This window comes from Saccostrea cucullata, unplaced genomic scaffold, assembly GCF_032062105.1.
Source record: "Saccostrea cucullata isolate Sc308-1 unplaced genomic scaffold, CSIRO_AGI_Scuc_v1 ctg9417, whole genome shotgun sequence".
NCBI lineage: Eukaryota > Metazoa > Mollusca > Bivalvia > Ostreida > Ostreidae > Saccostrea > Saccostrea cuccullata.
Window position 1 is genome coordinate 10041 of NW_026931070.1, and position 20668 is coordinate 30708.

Below are 20668 nucleotides of genomic sequence, written 5' to 3' on the forward strand. Positions count from 1 at the left end.
TCGTGACGTATACCTATCCTCGCTCTCTTTTCTGTTGTATTGCTGCAGAGAATGGACGTGTCTCTGTCAGCTCCGCCATTATTGTATATTGTATATTATAACTGTGGGCACTAATAAATAGCGGATTATTTTACCATAGTGTGTTCTTTGTTCCGCCATCACTAGAGTAACAGTAGATAATATAGAGAAACGCTATATATACATGCAGGATAATTATGTTGACACGCAAGTTTAAAATCTTTTAAATAAGGGAATCTGATTTTAATATGGGTAAAATCCCTTGCTGACGCCCGTATCTGACATCGTAGATGCAAGAAGCAATATAATTATGAGAAGATGCGATTTACGTGTGTTAACATGCGAGATAATTATGTAGACATGCAAGATATCTATGTCAACATGCGAGTTAATCATGAACACATGCAAGATATTTATGTCAACATGCTAGTTAATTATGTAGACATGCAACTTATTTATGTCAACATGCTAGATACTTATGTCAGCATGCTAGATACTTATGTTATATAACATGCGAGATATTATGTAGACGTGCAGCTTATTTATGTTCACATGCAACTTATTTATGTCAACATGCAAGATAATAACTTGCATGTCAACTTACATATCTTGCATGTTGACATAATTATGAAGACATACTGACACAAAAAAAGTCGCATGTCTACATAATTATATTGCATCTTAAATGTCAGATACAGGCGTTGGTAAGTAAATTTACTAGGGATGGCAATCGATTGCAGAATTGCTAATCGGTTAGCCGCAAAACGTTCCGACCGATTAACCGGTTAGTCGTATCAAGATATACACTTTGACATTTTCTTTTCATATAAACAAGATGGCTAAAAAAGACGTTAAAAGTTATTCTGTTCATATTTTGATCGGGGAATTTCAAGTTCATAAGAGTATATTTTATCTTATTTCAATAGACAAGAAATTATAATTAAGACAACCATGAATCTTGCTTGAAAAATCAGACAGGGATAATTTTCCAATGCAGATGTTAAAGTAGTTAACTCTGCAATGTCACCATAATCTAAACTATGTCTGAACTCTCACTTTATTTTTTGATTTACAACGTTCTTTCTAATACTATAATGTTTCAAAAACAGTAATTAACACTTTACGAATTGACCAATTACCCCTGCGATCTCTGGAGAGCTATAATTACCTCCCAAATTTCTCAATAAGAAGTGTAAAAATACTAAAGAAAAATATATACAGAGGTTTCCTTTCTTAAAAAAGAAGGAATTTTAAGGAAACTGCGTTCAAATTTATATATATTTTATTTTTTTCGACTAATCGACTACGGATTTTCTAACCGATTAGCATCGTTCCAACCGATTAACCGGTTATGAATCGAATTGCCATCCCTAAAATTTACCCATATTTAAATTATATTTTCTTATAAGATTGGTAACTTGCATGTCAACATAATTAACTTGTATGTTGACATAAAAATGTTGCATGTTAACATAATTTATCTTGCATGTAGGGGGCAGAAATATGCCACCATAGAAGTCCAACTTGGCCTTTATTGAATTACATGTACATGACATCTAATGTATATATTTTTTCTGCAGTGACGCAGTACGGCTTTCACGGAAAGCACATAATTAATTAGGTGTTTTTATTAAAAAAAATATAGGCATTTTTTTTAAAAAGAATTTTTTTCGATAAGTATTTTTATTCAGTATTTGTTATCAAATGATACTTTCTATCTGTTAATCAACGATATGTTTATAAGCTGAAAAAGTTTCAACTTTATAAACCACATAGTTTTGGAGATTTTGTAAATTTAAATTTTTGGCCATGTTGATCTTTGATATGAAACCTTAAACATTGTCAGCGAATCGTCTTACATTAGCTAGCCGCATACATATGACTTGTTTGCACTTGAAGAGTGCGGTATTTAAATAAACCAACCAGAGTTAGATAACCGTTTTAGACGATCGCCATTATTCTACAGAAGGTAAGAAGAATTCTATATTTCAAATTGATCATTAGCAATATCCCACAAACACACATCAATGTTGAGGATTTGTTTTTTTCCATGCAGCTAGCATGAGATTTCAAATGAGTATGATATAAATCTCAAAAGGATGAATAATTCACTCATTGATAATGGTATAAATTGGTCCAACAAATATATGCTGTTTGTGTCACGAATGATTTTTAAAATCAATAAGCACGGAAAGCGTGTTTAAAATATGTGTTACTAAAATACTATTTTCGGGTAATTGAAATTTTTGCTCAGATATCTAATTATTACATAGATCTAATGATTTTTTTTTATTCAAATACAAATCACTATTGAACTGGATAAAAATGCACAACATACTACTATTATAAACGGACAACGATCAATGTAACAAATACTTGATGACTGTGCAAGTCTTAAATCTGAACATGTAACATCAGGTGCAGTAAGCTTTATTATTTTCCTCAGTAGGTAATGGCGACAGAGATGAGTGACTCGGACAGTGACAATAAGTCGTGGGAGTACAGCGCGGCTGAAGAGGACGTCTGGTGTGACGTGTGCAAGATTGAGGACACGGAAATGCAGTGTGAGACCTGCCTCGTTAACATGTGTGAGGGATGTGTCCAGAAACATCTCAAGTCAAAGGAGGACGAAAAACACAGCATCTCCAGATTTCCCGGCTTCATCCAAAAATACCCAGCATGCTCCTCTCACGACAAGAGACGGTGTGAGCTGTATTGTAAAGATTGTGACGATCCCATTTGTGTCACGTGTATTACGTCAGAGAAACACCGCGGTCATGATTTACAAGACGTCCTGGAAACGTTTTTGGAAAGAGAAAGATCATTTTAAAGAGAAAGCTCTTTCGTTTGAAGGGTTTTATACCAATTATAACTTTAGTAAAGTGCAGTAATGTATAGAGACTATATTTTTATGTATATTGTTGAAGTTTTAAAGCTTTGTAGATGCTATGATGTGCTTTCCAGAGATATGCAATACTGTATACAGATTATTTTCGCCCCGTCTTATTTTCGCCCTTTTGCACTTTCGAACATTTTTGTCCCGTTTTAAATTCGCCCATTCATAATTTTGTTTAGGAATCTATGCTATGTAATTTAAATTCGCCCCGTTTTAATTTCGCCCAAACAAGAAGAGGGCGAAAGGGTCGAAAATAAAACGGGGGCGAAAATTTCCCTGTTTACAGCACCCAATTTTAGTCAAAGTGACATATTTATTGCGCAAGAATTGAAGTAACTATTTATCAAATGCTGACTGACATTTTCCGTACTATTGTTAGTCCATGTTTATACACTGAATTGAAGACGGATTTTTTCCGTTATTTCCCGATCACACGGCGGGTGTGACCGGTCAGCAGGGGATGCCCACAGTCCATGGCACCTGACCCCACTTCTGATGTTTTGGAAGTCCGTGTTTGCTGTGCTTCTATTTTGCATCGTTTTGTAGACTTTTGATCTTGAATACTGTTGTTTATATCCTTGCGTTTCATCTGATGAATTTGGTTGTTAACAATAAATCTGTAGTATTAATAAAAGATTAAACGTTCTGAAAAAGGGACTTATCGTTTTTGAAATGGGAGAGGGGCACCCATGAAAAAAATCATCTTACATACAAAAAAAACCTTGACAAGCAAGCAAAAAAGCGCTTAGCGGATTCCACACTATGTTTTCATACACTTCTACATTCCCCTTTTGACTTGACTTTACTTCATGAAAAAGTGGGTAAAGGGCTTCCTGCTTGTGAAACTATTACTTAAGGTATCAGATCCATAATGATCTCGAAGTTCTTTTGGGCTGACGCCCAATATCTAGCCCAATAGAGTCTCAATAGAGATTAGATCCACAATAGCCTCAGATTCAATGTATCTGAATACATAAGAGATATATTATTGTATTGTCTAAATTTACCTTATTTATAGACGTTATCTTCATATGCTTTAGTTTTGATATATAACAGCGGAACGTGTCCTAATTTTTTACCTTGACCAATCCTTAAAGAATTATCCCCATTCACTTTTAATTTTAAGAATTCATTTTTAAAAAAAACTCTCCGGTGAAAAATTATTCTTAATCGTTTTTCTGTTCTTAATAATTTTATACAGCTTTTCACCATAGCATATTTTGATATTTATAGTAATTGATTTTTTATTTTTAAAAAAAATTGTTTGTTCCCGTAGACCTCAATGCATTCTTAATTTATTAAGTACTGCTCGGTTAATCACATGGTTTTTTTTTTCATTTCTGGTAAATTCTTTTCTACTCCAAACTGCATTGAATTAGTTTCAGAGAATTTATTATAGGGTGGATAATCATGCTCTTTTATGGGTCGGATAATTTAACTGGCGTTTTGAAATATATGTATATATATATATATATATATATATATATATATATATATATATATATATATATATATATATATATATATATATATATATATATATATTTCGCCATGTTCGGCTCTTCAGGCATATATATACATCGGTACAGTTTTTGGTATATTTAAAAGTAAAAATCCAAAAATATCACAAAACATTTACTGCAAGCGCTTTCGCCATGTTCGGCTCTTCAGGCAGTTATACAAATGTAGAACTGCGGCTCTCGGTGGCCCTTTTTTCACAAAAACTCTTACGACTAAGACTAATATTTCCACACTCTTTAATATTAAGGATATTTTTTCTAGATAATTTTGAAAATTCAATTTAATTACAAAAATACAGTGTATTAATATAATGAATTAATGTAATTTAGACAAGATTTTCGTAGCCTAGATATTTTTTGTAGCAAGGGGGAATTTAGTGATATAAGTCGTAAGATTCTTTGTAAAAAGTGACCAGAATAATATAATTTGTATAAACAACCTAAACAGTGTCAGTAAAATTCATTCATATTAGCTGGCGTTTTAGTATTGATTATGAATGACAAGTTTGTACTTGAAGAGTGTGGTATTTAAACCAAACAGAGTTAGGTAAACGTTTTAGACGATCGCCATTTTTCCACAGAAGGTAGGTAGAATTCTAGGTTTCATATTGATCTTTACCAATAACTCCTAAAACCACATCAATCTTTAAGATTTGTCTCAATTAAATACTCTAGAAATTCGATGTAGATGACCACATTTGCTCATTGGAAATAAAAAAAAAATGATTTATCAAACAAAATGTGTACAGTTTAGAGTCAATAATCAGAGAAAATGAGTGTTTCACAAACATACGTAATATTTTCAGGCAACGAGCGTTAATATAATTATCTAGTACAATGTATTATCTTTTATATTTAAAAAACAAATCATTATTGAACTTATTAAAACATGTACACAATTAGAAACAGACAACAGTCAGTTCATGTAGGGAAATAACAATAACCTGGTGACGGCACGTTGGATGTTTAATGTGTTAAGGTATCTTACAGTGTGTGACGGCGATAGAGATGAGTGACTCCAGTGACGATGAGGAATGGCAGCTCAGTGTGGCGTCAGAAGACGTGGAGTGTGACGTATGTGAGTATGAGGACGTGGCCATGCAGTGTGAGACCTGCCTCGTCAACCTATGTAGGGGATGTGTTCAGAAACACCTGGAGTCAAAGGTAGACGAGAAACACAGCATCTCCAGATTTCCCGGCTTCATCCACCAATACCCAGCATGCTCCTCTCATGATAACAAACGATGTGAACTGTATTGTAAAGATTGTGACGATCCCATTTGCATCACGTGTATTACGTCAGAGAAACACCGCGGTCATGATTTACAAGACGTCCTGAAAACGTTTCGAGACAGACGAAGATCATTTTAAAGTGATATTTCTTCATTTGAAAAGGGCATATCAATGACAGCTTTTGTAAAATGCATACTAGTATATCAGCTACCAGTGTATCGAAGACAATTTTTTTTACGATTTGTACATTGTTGAGTTTAAAAGTTTTGTAGATTGTGCTGTCCAGAAATGAGCACAAAGAATAAAATTGTAGCCATGGTGACTCATTTTTTGGTGCAAGAATTGAGGAACCTAATAAATGTGGATCTAAATCGTAAATCTGTAATGGTAAAATGTATGGATGAACATTTTTAAACTGTTACTTTTCTGGTGTTTGAACTGTTACTCTAATTGATAAGCTACGGAACTTCTATCCAAATATATAAGGATACATGTATTGATCCTCTTGAAATGTGGTTATTTAAGAAACAAGATATCATTTTTAGAGTTTCATTGGGATATGACATGAGGTCGGTCACGTGATCAAATTTTATAACCCCTTCGGTGGGATGAAACTATCTCCCTCCTTTATTTAAAAAAAACAATATAAAAGTGTAAGTATTTCGAATGAAGTTTGTTTTCATTTGTTTGTTTAGAACGTATCACACTTGATTTAACATAGAACAAGTACAATTAACAAAGTTTGATGATAACTTCAATACAATTATACATACAAGTTTATTCAAGTCATGGACCTATTCCAATGAATATTCATGTGATGGAAAATGAAATGAGTTTTGGATAGGTGTAAACTTGAACAGCTGCATCATATGTTAAAAAAGTAAAAAATAAATTAATTTTAAAAAATTGCTTCAGTTTTCTTTGTCTATGAATTACTACTACAATTTAGTATAAATCTCTAAGTGTATTGTTTGTGCTGTTGTATAAAGTTGTCACCCGAAAAGACCTTTAATATTATTTTTGTTCAATAAACTTCTCGGAATAACAAAAAGTCTGCTGCGACGGTTGTTAAAGTGCTCTGACCAAATATCAGGTCTTACATTCAATTAAATAAACATGATTCAATACTGAATTCGTTCGTTAAACCGGAACGAAAATTTAAAATCAATGTTTGCAAATCAGCTCAAAAAAATTGACATTTAAAAAGACCATTATGAATGGCAGGTAGAAAAATAGTATTTAAGGGATTAAAAGGAGAGCTAGTACACGGAAGTTAAAAAAATTCTACCCCATCCATTTAGTTGAAAGACAATGTAAGCCAGAAATATGTGTTCCCATCTTCTTCTTTCGATTTTCTGTCTAATACTGGTTTTCAATCAGGTATTCTCGGATTGTGATAAAACTGAAGGACCGACAGGAAATACAGGATGTGTTTATTCCCCTAAATACTCCAAATTCCAGGCAGCTGTTTGTATGCTTAAGCAGAAGATCGAGCGCTCCACGGGTAGACATTTGACATGCTGGGGGTCTAGAACGAAATATTGCTGGTATCAATGTTCGGCAACAGCAAGCCATGGCGGTCTGTCTGCTTGTCAATGTGATCAAAATTCTACAAATGTGGACAACACTGATACGCTTGATATAAACTGTTATTTTCCATCTGGAGACTGCTCTTGGTTTTTTGAATGTTTGGCAAAGAGGAAGTCTTGTCCAGCAGTAACGGAGGCCGGTAATACATGCCAAGAACTGAAGAACAGTAGCAAGAACATCTCGGAAAACGGCAAGGCGTGGGTTAAAGGTGTCATAAAATGCATGCAAAATGATTTAGTTCATTTGCTCTATCCACAGGTTGAAGCCGATTGCGAAAAAGTGAACTCCACTGTAGAGTCGTCAACAAATTACTGCCTCACAGACCCTTTGGTGGACAATCTTTTCTGCGAGTTATCTTGGGATGACATCTTCCAAATAGACGGTTTTGTTGGAGGTGTCTTCACCGGACTTAAAAGATGCTTAATGACAACGTATGTTCCTAGTTGGGCAAAGCAGCTCTTGTTTTATGTTGAAAACTATGATACAGATGACTGGGATACGGTGGCTGAGAAACTTGCCGAGACACTCTCCCAATCATTTCAGTGGTCAGATTCCGGTGTGAAATATAAAACAGTAGGCCCAGCAATACTTCCATCAAACGGGGACTCGATTCCATTACGGATCTATCTGTACTCTGAATCAAAGAATGAAACACTGATTTTAGAAACGATAGACGATCTAAAGGAGAGAATTGTTCAGGGAAACGTAACCACGCTGACATTCAAAGAAGGAAAGACCGTAAAAGTTACCCATGTCATTGGCTGCAATGATCCACAGTGTCTCTCATACTCATTTTCTATGCAAACAGGTATCATTATGTTATATAATGTCTTAAATAGAGAATCAAGGAATGTTTTCCATATTCGGTAGAAAACTTTTCCCTCCTGTCTTGCCTAAATAGTACTTTACAAAACAATATTTCTAAGGTGTATCAAGTTTAAGCCCTGTCTAAAAGTGACTGTTTCACTAAACTAGGGACTTTTATACAGATCTGAAAAGACAAGCTATACATATATTGTAAGTCCAAAAAAATACTTACAAACATTACAATTAATGAATAGCTATAGGTTGTCCGTCTATTTCTGTTTTAATTTATTTTTCATGGCTTTTGATCCAGAATGCAGTGAAATTGCCAAAAATTTGTCCTGCCAAATCCTTGAAGCTCATGAATTAAACAACTTGATACTATACAGCACACATGTAAGAGAAAACCCGCCAGATGATGGCGCAAACGCTCTGCAGAATATACAGGACGCTTGTCAAGGGAGACCAGCCAGAAGATCATCGTAAAAATTCTTATTCATTATGAAATACTTGTACAAGTAATAACTTTTCAGAAAGCTTGCCTGACTAATCCTATCAATATCTATAGAACCTATACGCATGATAGCTATAAACGTTTACATTGGGGGAAGGTAGGATTAAATTATTTCACTAGAGCAAATTATGAAGATGTTGCACAAAACATCATGCATTCATTTTAAGTTGTATATGCTTCTCACTCTCTTTATGTATATACGTGAAACGACTGTGAGTAGAAAAAAAGGTTATGATTAATATATTACTGTGATTTTCAAATAGACAAATATAGATAAAGATAAGAAATGAAAAAAATCTGATTTTTTTAATTCAATTTTAAAAAGGGTAGGGGCTGTAGGGACAATCCTGTCCAAGAGCACCTGTGCTACATGCAAGAAAATGGGAATCGTAACGATTATGACTGACATGCAGAAATTGTTTACTAGCTTCTTGGGTATGCCAGAGCATCAATGATTGTTGGAAACGTGGGATAAATAAAACCCGTTATACATAAATGATCCAACAAACTTGTATAAATGGCCACAGGCGCGGATTCAGGAAGTTTTTTTCCCGAGGATGGGGGGGGGGGGTTCCACATCAAAAATATTTGTACGAGCAAAAATGTCAGAAACTTCTTCAATCCTGAAATGATTGGGGGCACTCTGCTAAGTTTGTACTCTGTTTTTGAAGGAGGAGACCCCTGGAGGGGGGATATGATCAGATGTACATTTATAACTCACAATATCACCGATATGTTTTTTCCAAACCTCTTGCAAGGATCAAGATTCCGACAAAAAAGAACAAACTTTATATACCGGTAATTCATGCAGTTTAGTCCAGGAAAAGTGCGCCAAAACTTACACGTGATCTCTTGACCTGTGTCACTCCTTACCTAGAATACAAATGGACTAATCCTGTAGTACAGAAACGCAGAAAAAAGGTCAAACGGACTTGAACGTATAGGAACTCGCATGAAATAAATATAACTGCATGCAAAAAAATAAAGGAAATAAATACATCAATGTATTGAATCAGTAATATATGGAACGCCGTCACTGCCTTATAGCAGAACACTAATATTGTATTGTTTCAACCTTCCATTACATTATGTCAACTCTTTAGGACATTAACCCACCCTACCATTGCATTGTGTCAACCTTCCGTTACATGATGTCAACTCTTTATGACATTTACTCACAATACTATTGCATTGTGTCAACTTTGCATTACATGATGTCAACTCTTTATGACATTAACCCACATTACTATTGCATTGTGTCAACCTTGCATTACATGATGTCAACTCTTTATGATATTTACACATAGTACAATTATATTTCGTCAACTTGCATTTCGTTGTGTCTACTTTTCATCTGATCTTAGTTTTTATTAACTGATGTGAAAAGCTTATGCCATACTGTGCGCACTCTTCTACATTATGTCGATTCACTATTACATTATGCGAACACGGGTATCCTCGGCCTTTATATGAGCATAGCGTTATTTCCGCGTTCCGCAAGCGCAAAAAATGGCGGGAGAGAAAACTGTCGTATAGAAGTGATTCTCAGCGATTTGGGAATGACATCTTTAAATGAAAACTTTAAGCGACAAATAATTGACAAACTTGAAACGTGCAAAGCCTTAACACTGCGACTGTGAATTAAAGTCACGTCGAAATTCAAGGGTGTTTACTTTAATCTCATATTTAAATAAATCAAATATTAGGAGTCGTGCAGCAATCATTTTTTTTCTTTTTATTTGGAATTTTTTTAAAATAAAAGTCTAAAACTTTGTAGGACATTGCATTAGTTTCACAATATAAGCTTAGCGGAATTATGTTGAAAACTTTTTTCTATGAAACTATAAAGCCTGAGAGCTTCTCCGCTTTCCCCCTTGGTCTCCAACCATATACCGTCACCCTTCCTTGTTCAAGATTCCCATATCCGCCACTGATATGTGCCCATGCATGCCTACTAAGGCATATTCAATTGATTTAGATGAGCGACTGGTAGACTTTTGTAATAGAATTCTCTGGCTCTTGAATGATTACAAAAAATTACTAACCCCAATGACGTAGCATCTTTTTTTGAAAGAGGAGGTCAGCCAGAAAAAAAATCATTTACCCGAAAAAACTTGACAAGCCAAGAAAAAGAAAATGTCCAAGCCCGGAAATCCTTTTTCGGGGAGAGGGGTCCAACTTCGGTCAGTCCTATTTTTTTCCAGATATATTACATTACCCATAGTGGATTATACTTCAACAAAAAGTGGGGATGGGGGCTGTACTGTTTCAATGAACATTGCATTTTCTATAGTAAAGTTATGTCTGGGAAAAGAGGGGGGTTGATATTATGTGCCTGTAATCTGTCCTAATCAATCAGGACCCCCCCCCCTTCTTACCAGTCATTAAAACACTGTCATCAACATTCATTATATACTAGATATACATGTACAGCTTTGAGATAATGTAAATGTTTTTTAACATCAGGTAATGAACTTTTGGAATCAACATGATAAAGAATTAACACAATATAAAGATATTTTTAAATCACATAAGAAAGAGTTGACATAACGTAATTATATATCCACATCACAGAATGGAGTTTTGACATAATGTAATAAAGTATTGATATAATATAAAGATATGTTCACATTATGTTATACACATTTTACACCACGTAATAAAGCACTGACATAAAGGTAAGATGTGTTCACCTCACATCATGATACCCTCGCTGTATAATAAAGATAAATCATATCACGTAATAATGCTTTGATATAATAGAAATATACACTCTCAAAAAGGAATGGGCTTTTGACTTAATGTAATGATAAGTTTAATTATAAAACACAATTTACTTGACGTAATACAATTTTGACCTCACATATTAAAGAAATGAAATGATGTAAAGAAAAATTCATTTCACGCAATAAAGTTTTAACACAATGTAAACACATTATCACTTCACATAATGAATTTTTTACTTCAAGTTATGAAGTGCTGACATAATGAAAGGATGTATTTACTTCCTGTAATGCAGCATTGACATGATGTTAAGATATATTTACATCATCTCATAAAAAATGGACATAACGTAAAGATATGTTCACATCACGTAATGGTAAATTGACATAATAAATGCATAGTTGTATGCTATAAGGCAGTGATGGCGTTCCATAGTAATATGGTTTCTGCTAACTGTTGTTGTTAAAACGCAGGTAATAAAATCCGATGATAATCAGCATGCACAAAATTTTTCTGGCTAACTGTGACCTCTTAGCTTCGCACTAAGGAAATGTTGATCCTTAGTAGTGCCTGAAGCGGTGACTTCAGGCAATAATTTTTTTCAATTTTTTTTTGTGTGTGTAAATCAATTAGTCAAAAAGATTATTTATTATATTATTATTTATATATATAATTATTTTTTTTAATTTGATTTCATTTTCTAATTTTTTTAGTTATTCCTGTAAAATCAGTGGTAAGACTCACGTGGCCCCTGGAGGGACGATTTGTCTTGACGAATTGATTCTACAGTATGTCATTGATCTCCAAAGCACTGCTTACAAACCCCAGGTATGAAATGTTGTAAATATAAATAATTGTTGATTCAATTCTCTGTAGGAATCGTTAACATATACATGTATATCAGTAGACGTTAATTAAGATTTTATTTCCAATCGGTTTTTATGCCCCGAAGATAAAAGATTTTTGGGCGCTGGTCTCATAATCTGATTGTTCGCAAAATCTTTAATTTTTCCCATATCTTTTGATTGATTGATACTATGGTTTTCTTATATCCTATGTGTATTCCCTGTGACAAGACCGTTTTTTAGTACCATCAAATTTGACTTTGACCTTGGAGTATGACGCAGTTTTGCAAAATTTTCACCAACTTGAACCTTGGACATAACTTTTGAACAGTTGGGCCTAGGGCTTTCATACTTCACATATGTAATTCTTGTGTTGAGACCTTCCATTTGATACCATCAACTTTAACCTTGGAGTTTAACCTACTCTAAAAACTTGAACTTTGGCCATAACTTTTGAGAAGATAGAGATAGGGCTTTCATAAGTCACATATTATAATTGTGACAATACCTTCCTTTAGATACCAACAACTTTGACCCTTTTAACTTTACCTTGGAGTTTCACCTACTTTCAAAAGACTTTTTCCTTGGCGATAATTTTTGAGCGGTTGGGTCTAGGGCTTTCATACTTCACATATGTAATCCTTGTGTCAAGACCTTCCATTGGATACCAACAACTTTAACCGTTTTGTTCCCCGCTTTCGCGAAAACAAGGGGACATTAAATCTCATTCGTCTGTTTGTCTGTCTGTCCACAAAACATTAATCTTTTGGATGGAAAAAGATAGGACTTTCATATTATTCATGTGTATTACCTGTGACAAGACCTTTCTAAATACACTATGATTTTTTTTATCCTGTGACCGTGAACTTGAAGTTTGACTTATTTAAAAAAAATTTAACATTACTTTGAATTGGCCACAAATTTTTAGGAGAAATGAGGCTTTAAAATTAAACATTTATATTACTTGTGACAAGACCTTTCTAAAAACACTATGAGTTTTGACCTCGTGACCTTGAAATTGTAATTTGATATACTTTTTAAAAACTTTAACCTTGGTCATGACTATTGAATGAGAAGAGATAGGGCTATCATATTGAAGCTGCGTATTGCCTGTGACAAGGCCTTGTTAAATACACTATATTCTATATTTTATGACCCCATGACCTTGAAGTTTGACCTACTTTTCAAAAACTTTAATCTTGGTCATATATTTTGAATGAGAAGAGATAGGACTTTCACATTACATATGTATATTATTTGTGATAAGACCTTTCTCATCGTCAGAAACCCACTGCTGATTACGCTTCTTTCTTCTCTCCATCACTGGAGAGAGGAACGAAGCGTAATCAGCCGTGGGTTTTCGACGATGGACCTTTCCAAATACCCAGATTGTTTACCCCTTCACCTTTAAGTTTTTTTTATAACTTTTGATTGAGAAGGGATAGGTCTTTCATATTTGACATGAGCATCACCTTTCACAAGATATTTCCAAACATGCTATGATTTCTGACCCCTTGACCTTGATCTTCACGATTTACGTAATTTGCAAAAACATCAACTTCGGTGACGACTTCTGAATGACATATGATAGGGCGTTCATATTTGACACAATATATAATAATAAAATTGTACCTCAGTGATTTCACCCACAAAGACATTTAAAGCAGGGGGCTTAAATTCTTTGAATTTGCTTGTGACCTTGGAGTTTACCTACATTTAAAAAGTTTTAACTTTTGAATAGATACGCTTAGGGCTTTCATAAGTATATAATAATTGTGACAAGACCTTTCTTTAGATACCAACAACTTTGACCCTTTGCACTTTACCTTGGAGTTTAACTGACCCTTTGCAATTTATCTTGGAGTTTGACCTACTTTCAAAAAACTTTAACATTAGCTGTTATTTTTCAACCGTTAGGTCCAGGGCTTTCATACTTTACATATGTAATTGTTGTGACAAGAAATTTCTTGATACCAACAAATTTAACCTTTTGATCTTGACCTTAGAGTTCGGATTTTTTTTTTACTTTAACCTTTACCATAACTTTTGAATAGATAAGACTAGGGCTTAGGTATTTCTCATTTGGAATCCTTGTAACAAAACTTTCCTTTAGAAACTAATAACTTTGACATTGACTTAGGTGTTTGACCTTTTTTAAAACTTTACCCATAACTCTTGAATAGGTGTTGCTTTCATACTTCACAAATATAATTTTTGTGAAGAGACCTTACTAAATACTTTGGGTATCAACATATTGATTTGAATTTGAGAAAGTTTAATCTTCGCTATAATTTGCCATACGGGAACATCAGTGTTTAACAAACTTATCTTGTTTATTTATTTATTCCGATACAGATAAACTCTCTCGCGGGTTCTTGCCACACTAGTACGTCATTACACTACAGCGGAATGGCAGTCGATTTACAACTGAACAAAATAGCAGGAACAGACAAAAGGGACAAAAACCAAGAGGAAGCCTACACTAAGGCCTGCAAAACAGCTAACGGGTGGCACCATGGAGGGACACACGTTCACTGCCAGATAAGTCAGTGTTGTAAATAAAAAAAATCACCTCTTTAATTTAAATAATCTTCAATACATATATATATATATGAAGCACTAAAAACCAACAACACTGTATATCCTAAATGTCGGATCTACCAAGTAGATAGAAGGTCACGGATGGAAATTTATATAAAGCACTAAAAATGACCAACGACACGACGAACAATATATATATATATATATATATATATATATATATATATATATATATATATATATATATATATATATATATATATATATCAGCAACCATTGAAGTTTTAGCAAAAGAACGTTTGGAAACAAGACCCAGCAACTAATTTTTTTAAATCTCTAAAATTATAATCAAAAAAGGTTGAACCTTCTCATATGCATGTCAAACTCCAGTGTGAAGATCAAAATTGTTGGTATCTGAACGAAGGTCTTGTCACAAGATATACACCTGTGAAATATGGAAGCCCTAGGTTTTTTTTCCAAATGGGTCAAACTCTAAGGTCAAGGTCAAAAGGTATTGAAAGATTTTTCACAATAATACAAGTATGAAAGCGTTTTCTTTAACTATTCAAATGTTATGACCAAGGTCGAATTTAGGTGTAAAGGTGTAAGGTGTAATTTTGTGTAAAGTTGGGTCAAGGTCAAAAGGTCAAATTTTGGTGGTATTGTGTAACCGATGTTACAACAATAATCAAAAATATTATTTCTCAATTTAGACTGAGCTACTTGGTCAAAAAGTGATTTATGGGAAAGCTCAGATAACTTCTAAGAACCTTACAAAGAGATATAAAAAAATAACAAAAATAAACTATGTAGAACTAGAAGGGCTAAAATTAGAATCTCAGTTTTAAATCTCAATTTAGCTCTATCGCAGTCTCAGGTGCGTCTCAATGCTGGATTACTTATAATTATTTATCAACTAAGTGTACTTAATTTATGAAAAGCTAACTAAATGTAAGATAGGGAAGGTAGGACGTGTTCAGTCACTTCTAATCCCTGTCTCAGCTTATCTTAAGTTTCCCTCGGCACCTTAACTTCCTTGCAACTGACCTACTGACTACAATTGTATTATTGCTCTGAAAAGACAGAGCTTTTATACCTAACTATCCTAATTAGCAAACTTATTTCTCATTGGCTAATGTCAAAAGTTATCTTCTCTTTACTAGAGAGTTCCTAATTTGCAGCCAGACAGACGGACGGACAGGACAGAAAACTATATAACCCCACATCTTCGATTTAAAGGGCATAAAAAGAAAATAACTGCTGTCGTCAATTTTAAATTCTTCTCTAGTTTGGTATTTATCGTCTATTAAGGCATTATTTTAGTTTTCTCTTTTTACAAAATCGCTATGAACTACTACAGTTTAACTTATATATAAGGATATCAAGTGAATCAAAAAGCAAAAGGATATTTATTATGTTTTCTCAGTGAATTTAAAGCAAACATCGAAGACGGTGAAAGGCGATTCAAAATGCACAGACCAAGAAGGGCAATGCAAGGAAACTTCAGTCGGCTGCGATAATGGACGATTTCAGAAAAATCTGTGTGCTGGAAGATCAACTCGTCAATGTTGTCTTCCAAATCCGGTAAGAGATTTATCAGTTTTATAGCAAGCACAGCAGTGAGAAAAATAAAATTTTATTTTATGGCCTCTGAGAAATGTCTAACTTTCTACAATAAGATAACCTTCAAAACCAGTATAAAATGTTTTTGGACAGTGAGAAAAATATATTGTATAAAGGTGTTAATATTGAGCTTACCCTGAGCGGCTTGGCAAAGATAAGGTGCCCATTTCCTTATATAATGATTTATAGACGTAACTCTTTAACATTACAATTAATCTAAATGTCTTTAGTTGCATTTCAAAGAGCATATTGGGAGCTTTCCATTGGTGTATTATATTATATATACAGTACATGAATCTTTGAAAAATAAACAACGGAATAAAGCCTCAGTTTCATAATTTTTGAAGCGTTATGCTGTTGCACTTGATTTTTTACATTTTAACAAATGCTTGATTAACATTATTTTAAATGAAACATTCTAAAAAAAGATGTAGTTTATTATAGAGACATCACTCTGATTAAGTTTATTTTTTATAGAAAAGGATAACAATTCTGGAAATTATGAATAAATGTGTACAGATATATCTTTGTTATATAATTAAAGATTTATCAATGTTTGAACAAATTCATAATTTCTAGCAGAAAAAAGCAAATATAATTCGTGTAAAAAGATTATTTTACTTACATCTTTTTAAAAAAAAATATTTGACCACACAAATCTTACTTACAAAAGGGCTACATACTCTTCAAATAAATTGAGCAAATTTACAGACCACAAAACCATACGTCTTTATCAGCAAGAGATTTTTTTCCTGGCTGCGTTACTGCAAAATATGGTTCAATGGTTTATTAGTTTTCATCAACCAGTCATCACATCCTATAGTGGGAATTAATCCCAAAACATAAGGATCAACTTAGTTCAAAGACCTTCACTCTAAGTAATTGCACCACCCAACATACTTGTCACTGAATTGTTAATTTAAAATTTTTAAAAAAACATTGATTCTTTTTGGATAAATATTGTAATATTATAGTTTTTTTACTTCATGCTGAATTAAAGTTCATTCTTGGTCTTAGACAATGGTTTTTAGACAATATTTTGTTATCAAACACCAATTACATGTAGTTCTGACTTGTATTATTTTATTCTGAAAATTCATTTTTAATCGTATTGGGTATTTATATGAAATGTTAGTTTATTTTGTCAAATTTCACAGGATTTTTTTATCAATTGATTTAATATCCAACTGATACGGTCTTTTAAACACATGTGAACTCCAAGATGATAATTTTAACAAAAAATAACAGATACAAGTGATTATAATTTCTTTGGTTTCTCCTTAAATGAAAAATACTCTATGTATAGCCCGTAACCCAGAGTCTCAAAATAGTCAATCAAAAATACCTGACATAGTTTTTCTCTGAGTATTACCAAGTAAGTTTGAAATTCTCTTTCCCATATACAGTTTCTTTAGAAAAATTGAAAGTACTTTTTTTTCAAGTCTCCAAATATCAAGAGTAGAAAAACTCTCAAAGATTAACAGATTAACCCATGTCTTTTATATACTGTAACATTTTCGATGGAAATGACTTACGTAGAACGTAATTTTTTTGGCTCGGATAAAATTTTGATCTGATTTACATGTATACATTTGTGTTCAGTTGAATATGATACAGATAAATGTTATGCCTGAATATGTATAGTCTGTAGCCCACTTGGGTCTCTGTTATAGTAAGAGTGGAATCTTTTAAACCTCTTAACAGAAATGAACAAACATTTCAGACAATCTGCCAAAGGAATGTAGTGTTACATAGAACATACTTGTAATACTATTCATTTGACTTTTTTTTGGTTAAACTGCAACTAATATGGGCACCTGATCTAGGTCAAGCCGAGATTTAATTTTCAATATATGGTACGTGGCATTCACATTCAGGAAAATTGTTCAAACACAACACAGTATCAGTGAATAGAAATCACTGTTTACTTCCATAGAGATAATATATGTAAATAATATGATCAATTTATCTATCTTGGCCTTTTAAAATGTTTCGAATATTTCAATCGATGACAAATTGAGTAATATACTGTAAATTATTTTTTTACAATTCAGAAGGGCATATCACTCTAACTGCAGAGATACCATAGAATCAGAACTCTTTAGTGTATAGTGTGTAGAGAGGGTTCTTAAATTAATGTCATAACAGATCAGTTTTATATGTTTAAATAAACAAAGAGGGTACAATATAAGCATGTCTTATATGGTGGAAATAATGGGGAGATTTGCTCCATTTTTTTAATTCGCTAAGTACCATTTTTGGTTACCTTCTTCTCACAGATGACTTTTTATTACAGTAATGACGTCATGGCTATGGCCCAGTACCTTATCAACCATGAAGTATGGTAGGAAGTAACCAAAGGATAATGAAAAATCATAACTATTGTCGATCTTCTGATTTGATTTTGAAATTGAATTTATGACTATTATAAGCATTCCGTCCATTGTTTTTGTAAATTGTTTTGTCAAATACCCGTCTTCAAATCTTATTCTGTCAATAAAACTAAGATTTATTCATTGGTTGTTTATTTTTTAATATCGTCGGATATTTGAAAGGCTAAATGAAGGCATCAGTTCTGTAAAGGAGAACGGCCCCAAACGACCGTAGGCCCGAGATTTGTTCTTTCTCTCACAGAATGGACAGTTTGAGGCCTTTCTCCTAATTAAAACATGATTCTCTTTGTTCTGAGAATTTTTTTTAAAAATGTGCAAAACAGATGGCACACATACAATAAATTCATTGTTTACAGAATGGGCGGTTACAGGTAAGCTTGGGGTGCATAGCAATTTGTTCAATAGCAATTGTGTTTTCAGATGCGAGTGACAAAAGGTATTTGTCTAAAGAACAGACAATTACAGGTGGATTTCGGGGGAAGCCAGGTATTTATATAAGAATGCAACTTTTCAAAATCAGTTTATATTTTGTGTTGTAAAGGTAAACATGTCTCCCTCAGATGGAGAGAATATATCATGAAAGAATGGAAATCGAATTGAAACCAACAAATGCACAAAAAAGGGATATTTTGACCAGAGAATAGTAAGGGTAAAAGAAAATTATCCAAACTTCGATCCCTCAAACCGGATTTTTTAAAATTTGAATTCAGTTTTTGGGGATATATTAATTGCATCAGTGTAATGGTGAAATGCAAATTGTGTTCCGAGTGTTGGATAGCCATGAGCCTAACGTCGACCTGAAAATGTATTTCAAATTTAGCGTAGTTTTCATGGTGAAAACTGTTTTCTGAGTAATGGATTTGATATAAGCGGACAGTACTTCAAGCTTAAAATGGATTGATGGGAATGGTGCTTCCAAAATCTTAATCAAATGTGAATATGTGTCATTTAAATTCAAATTTTGTGGGGGGGGGGATGAGTTTTGAGCATTGAAATAATATTCATTATTCATGGATTTAAATGTGTAAATCAAACAGATCCGATGCAGACATTTTGTTCTGGATTAACTTAAATCTCCAAGTTCTTTTTGTTATTTACAGGCACATTTAATCGTATTTAATGTAAATGTTTTTGTATCCCTATTGTGCACATGCCAAGGTTTACCTGTAACTATCCATTCTGTTTGTTTCAACTCTCCATTCTTTAAAAAAAAAACCGCCCATTCTTTAAAAAGAATGGACACTTTTCCAAAATGAATGGACACTTTACAGGTGACTTAATGGATTGTTAGGGGAGTTAGCTCAACACTAAGCTACAGAATGGACAACACAAACAATAAGTCTACGTCACAATCATGTTTTAATTAAAATCAATGTTTTGTACTATTAACTTTTTTTGCAACCAAATTTTATCAATACTCGGTACATTACTAGTTTACATGATTAAACCTACACTGCAGTTACAACTAAGAAGGGGCAAGTATCCTTTCAGCTTTCGTTCTTGGAAGGGAATATAACTATCAATGAAACGATGTAGGAAATATTATGATAAGAAAATGAGAGTTTGGAAGTAATTTTTGACATTTACTCTAGTAATAATTTTACACAGATAAAAAAGGTAATAAGCCTCTGGACCACAAAAAGTCTTGCAAATTGTATTATTTCCATCCCTCTTCTTGAGCGGCAAACACACGAAGGCACATGGTATCGGGGGGAGGAGTGGGATTGGGACAGTAAGGGACCTGCCCTTTTTCCCGCTCCAAACAATATTTTACGTTTTCAACAATAAAATATTGTTTGAAGCAGAATTTTTGCAAAATCTTATGCGTGAAAAGAAGAAAACACTTCCTGTGGCCTTCAACTTGACATTTAGATATATCGACGACGTATACTATTTTTAATTAACAATGGTAATTTCCATTCCTATATTGATACGATATATCCTGGTGAGCTTGAGATATAAGATAC

At 33.4% G+C, this 20668-nt stretch overlaps 3 protein-coding genes across 3 annotated transcripts; all 3 read left to right on the forward strand.

Moving 5' to 3' along the window:
• Positions 1-1906: 1906 nt before the first annotated feature.
• On the forward strand, positions 1907-3258 carry LOC134231267 (E3 ubiquitin-protein ligase TRIM45-like). The gene is made up of 2 exons (XM_062713203.1): positions 1907-1987; positions 2465-3258. Exon 2 carries the CDS (start codon positions 2471-2473, stop codon positions 2846-2848), a length of 378 nt encoding a protein of 125 aa, XP_062569187.1. The 5' UTR covers positions 1907-1987; positions 2465-2470; the 3' UTR covers positions 2849-3258.
• A 1609-nt stretch (positions 3259-4867) lies between these two features.
• LOC134231268 (E3 ubiquitin-protein ligase TRIM45-like) lies at positions 4868-5989 on the forward strand. The gene is made up of 2 exons (XM_062713204.1): positions 4868-5018; positions 5425-5989. The coding sequence occupies exon 2, from the start codon at positions 5443-5445 to the stop codon at positions 5803-5805; it is 363 nt and encodes a 120-aa protein (XP_062569188.1). The 5' UTR covers positions 4868-5018; positions 5425-5442; the 3' UTR covers positions 5806-5989.
• Positions 5990-6851: 862 nt separating this feature from the next.
• On the forward strand, positions 6852-18810 carry LOC134231269 (uncharacterized). The gene is made up of 6 exons (XM_062713205.1): positions 6852-8065; positions 8375-8543; positions 12013-12127; positions 14500-14689; positions 16112-16269; positions 18605-18810. Exons 1-6 carry the CDS (start codon positions 6994-6996, stop codon positions 18605-18607), a joined length of 1707 nt encoding a protein of 568 aa, XP_062569189.1. The 5' UTR covers positions 6852-6993; the 3' UTR covers positions 18608-18810.
• Positions 18811-20668: the final 1858 nt, after the last annotated feature.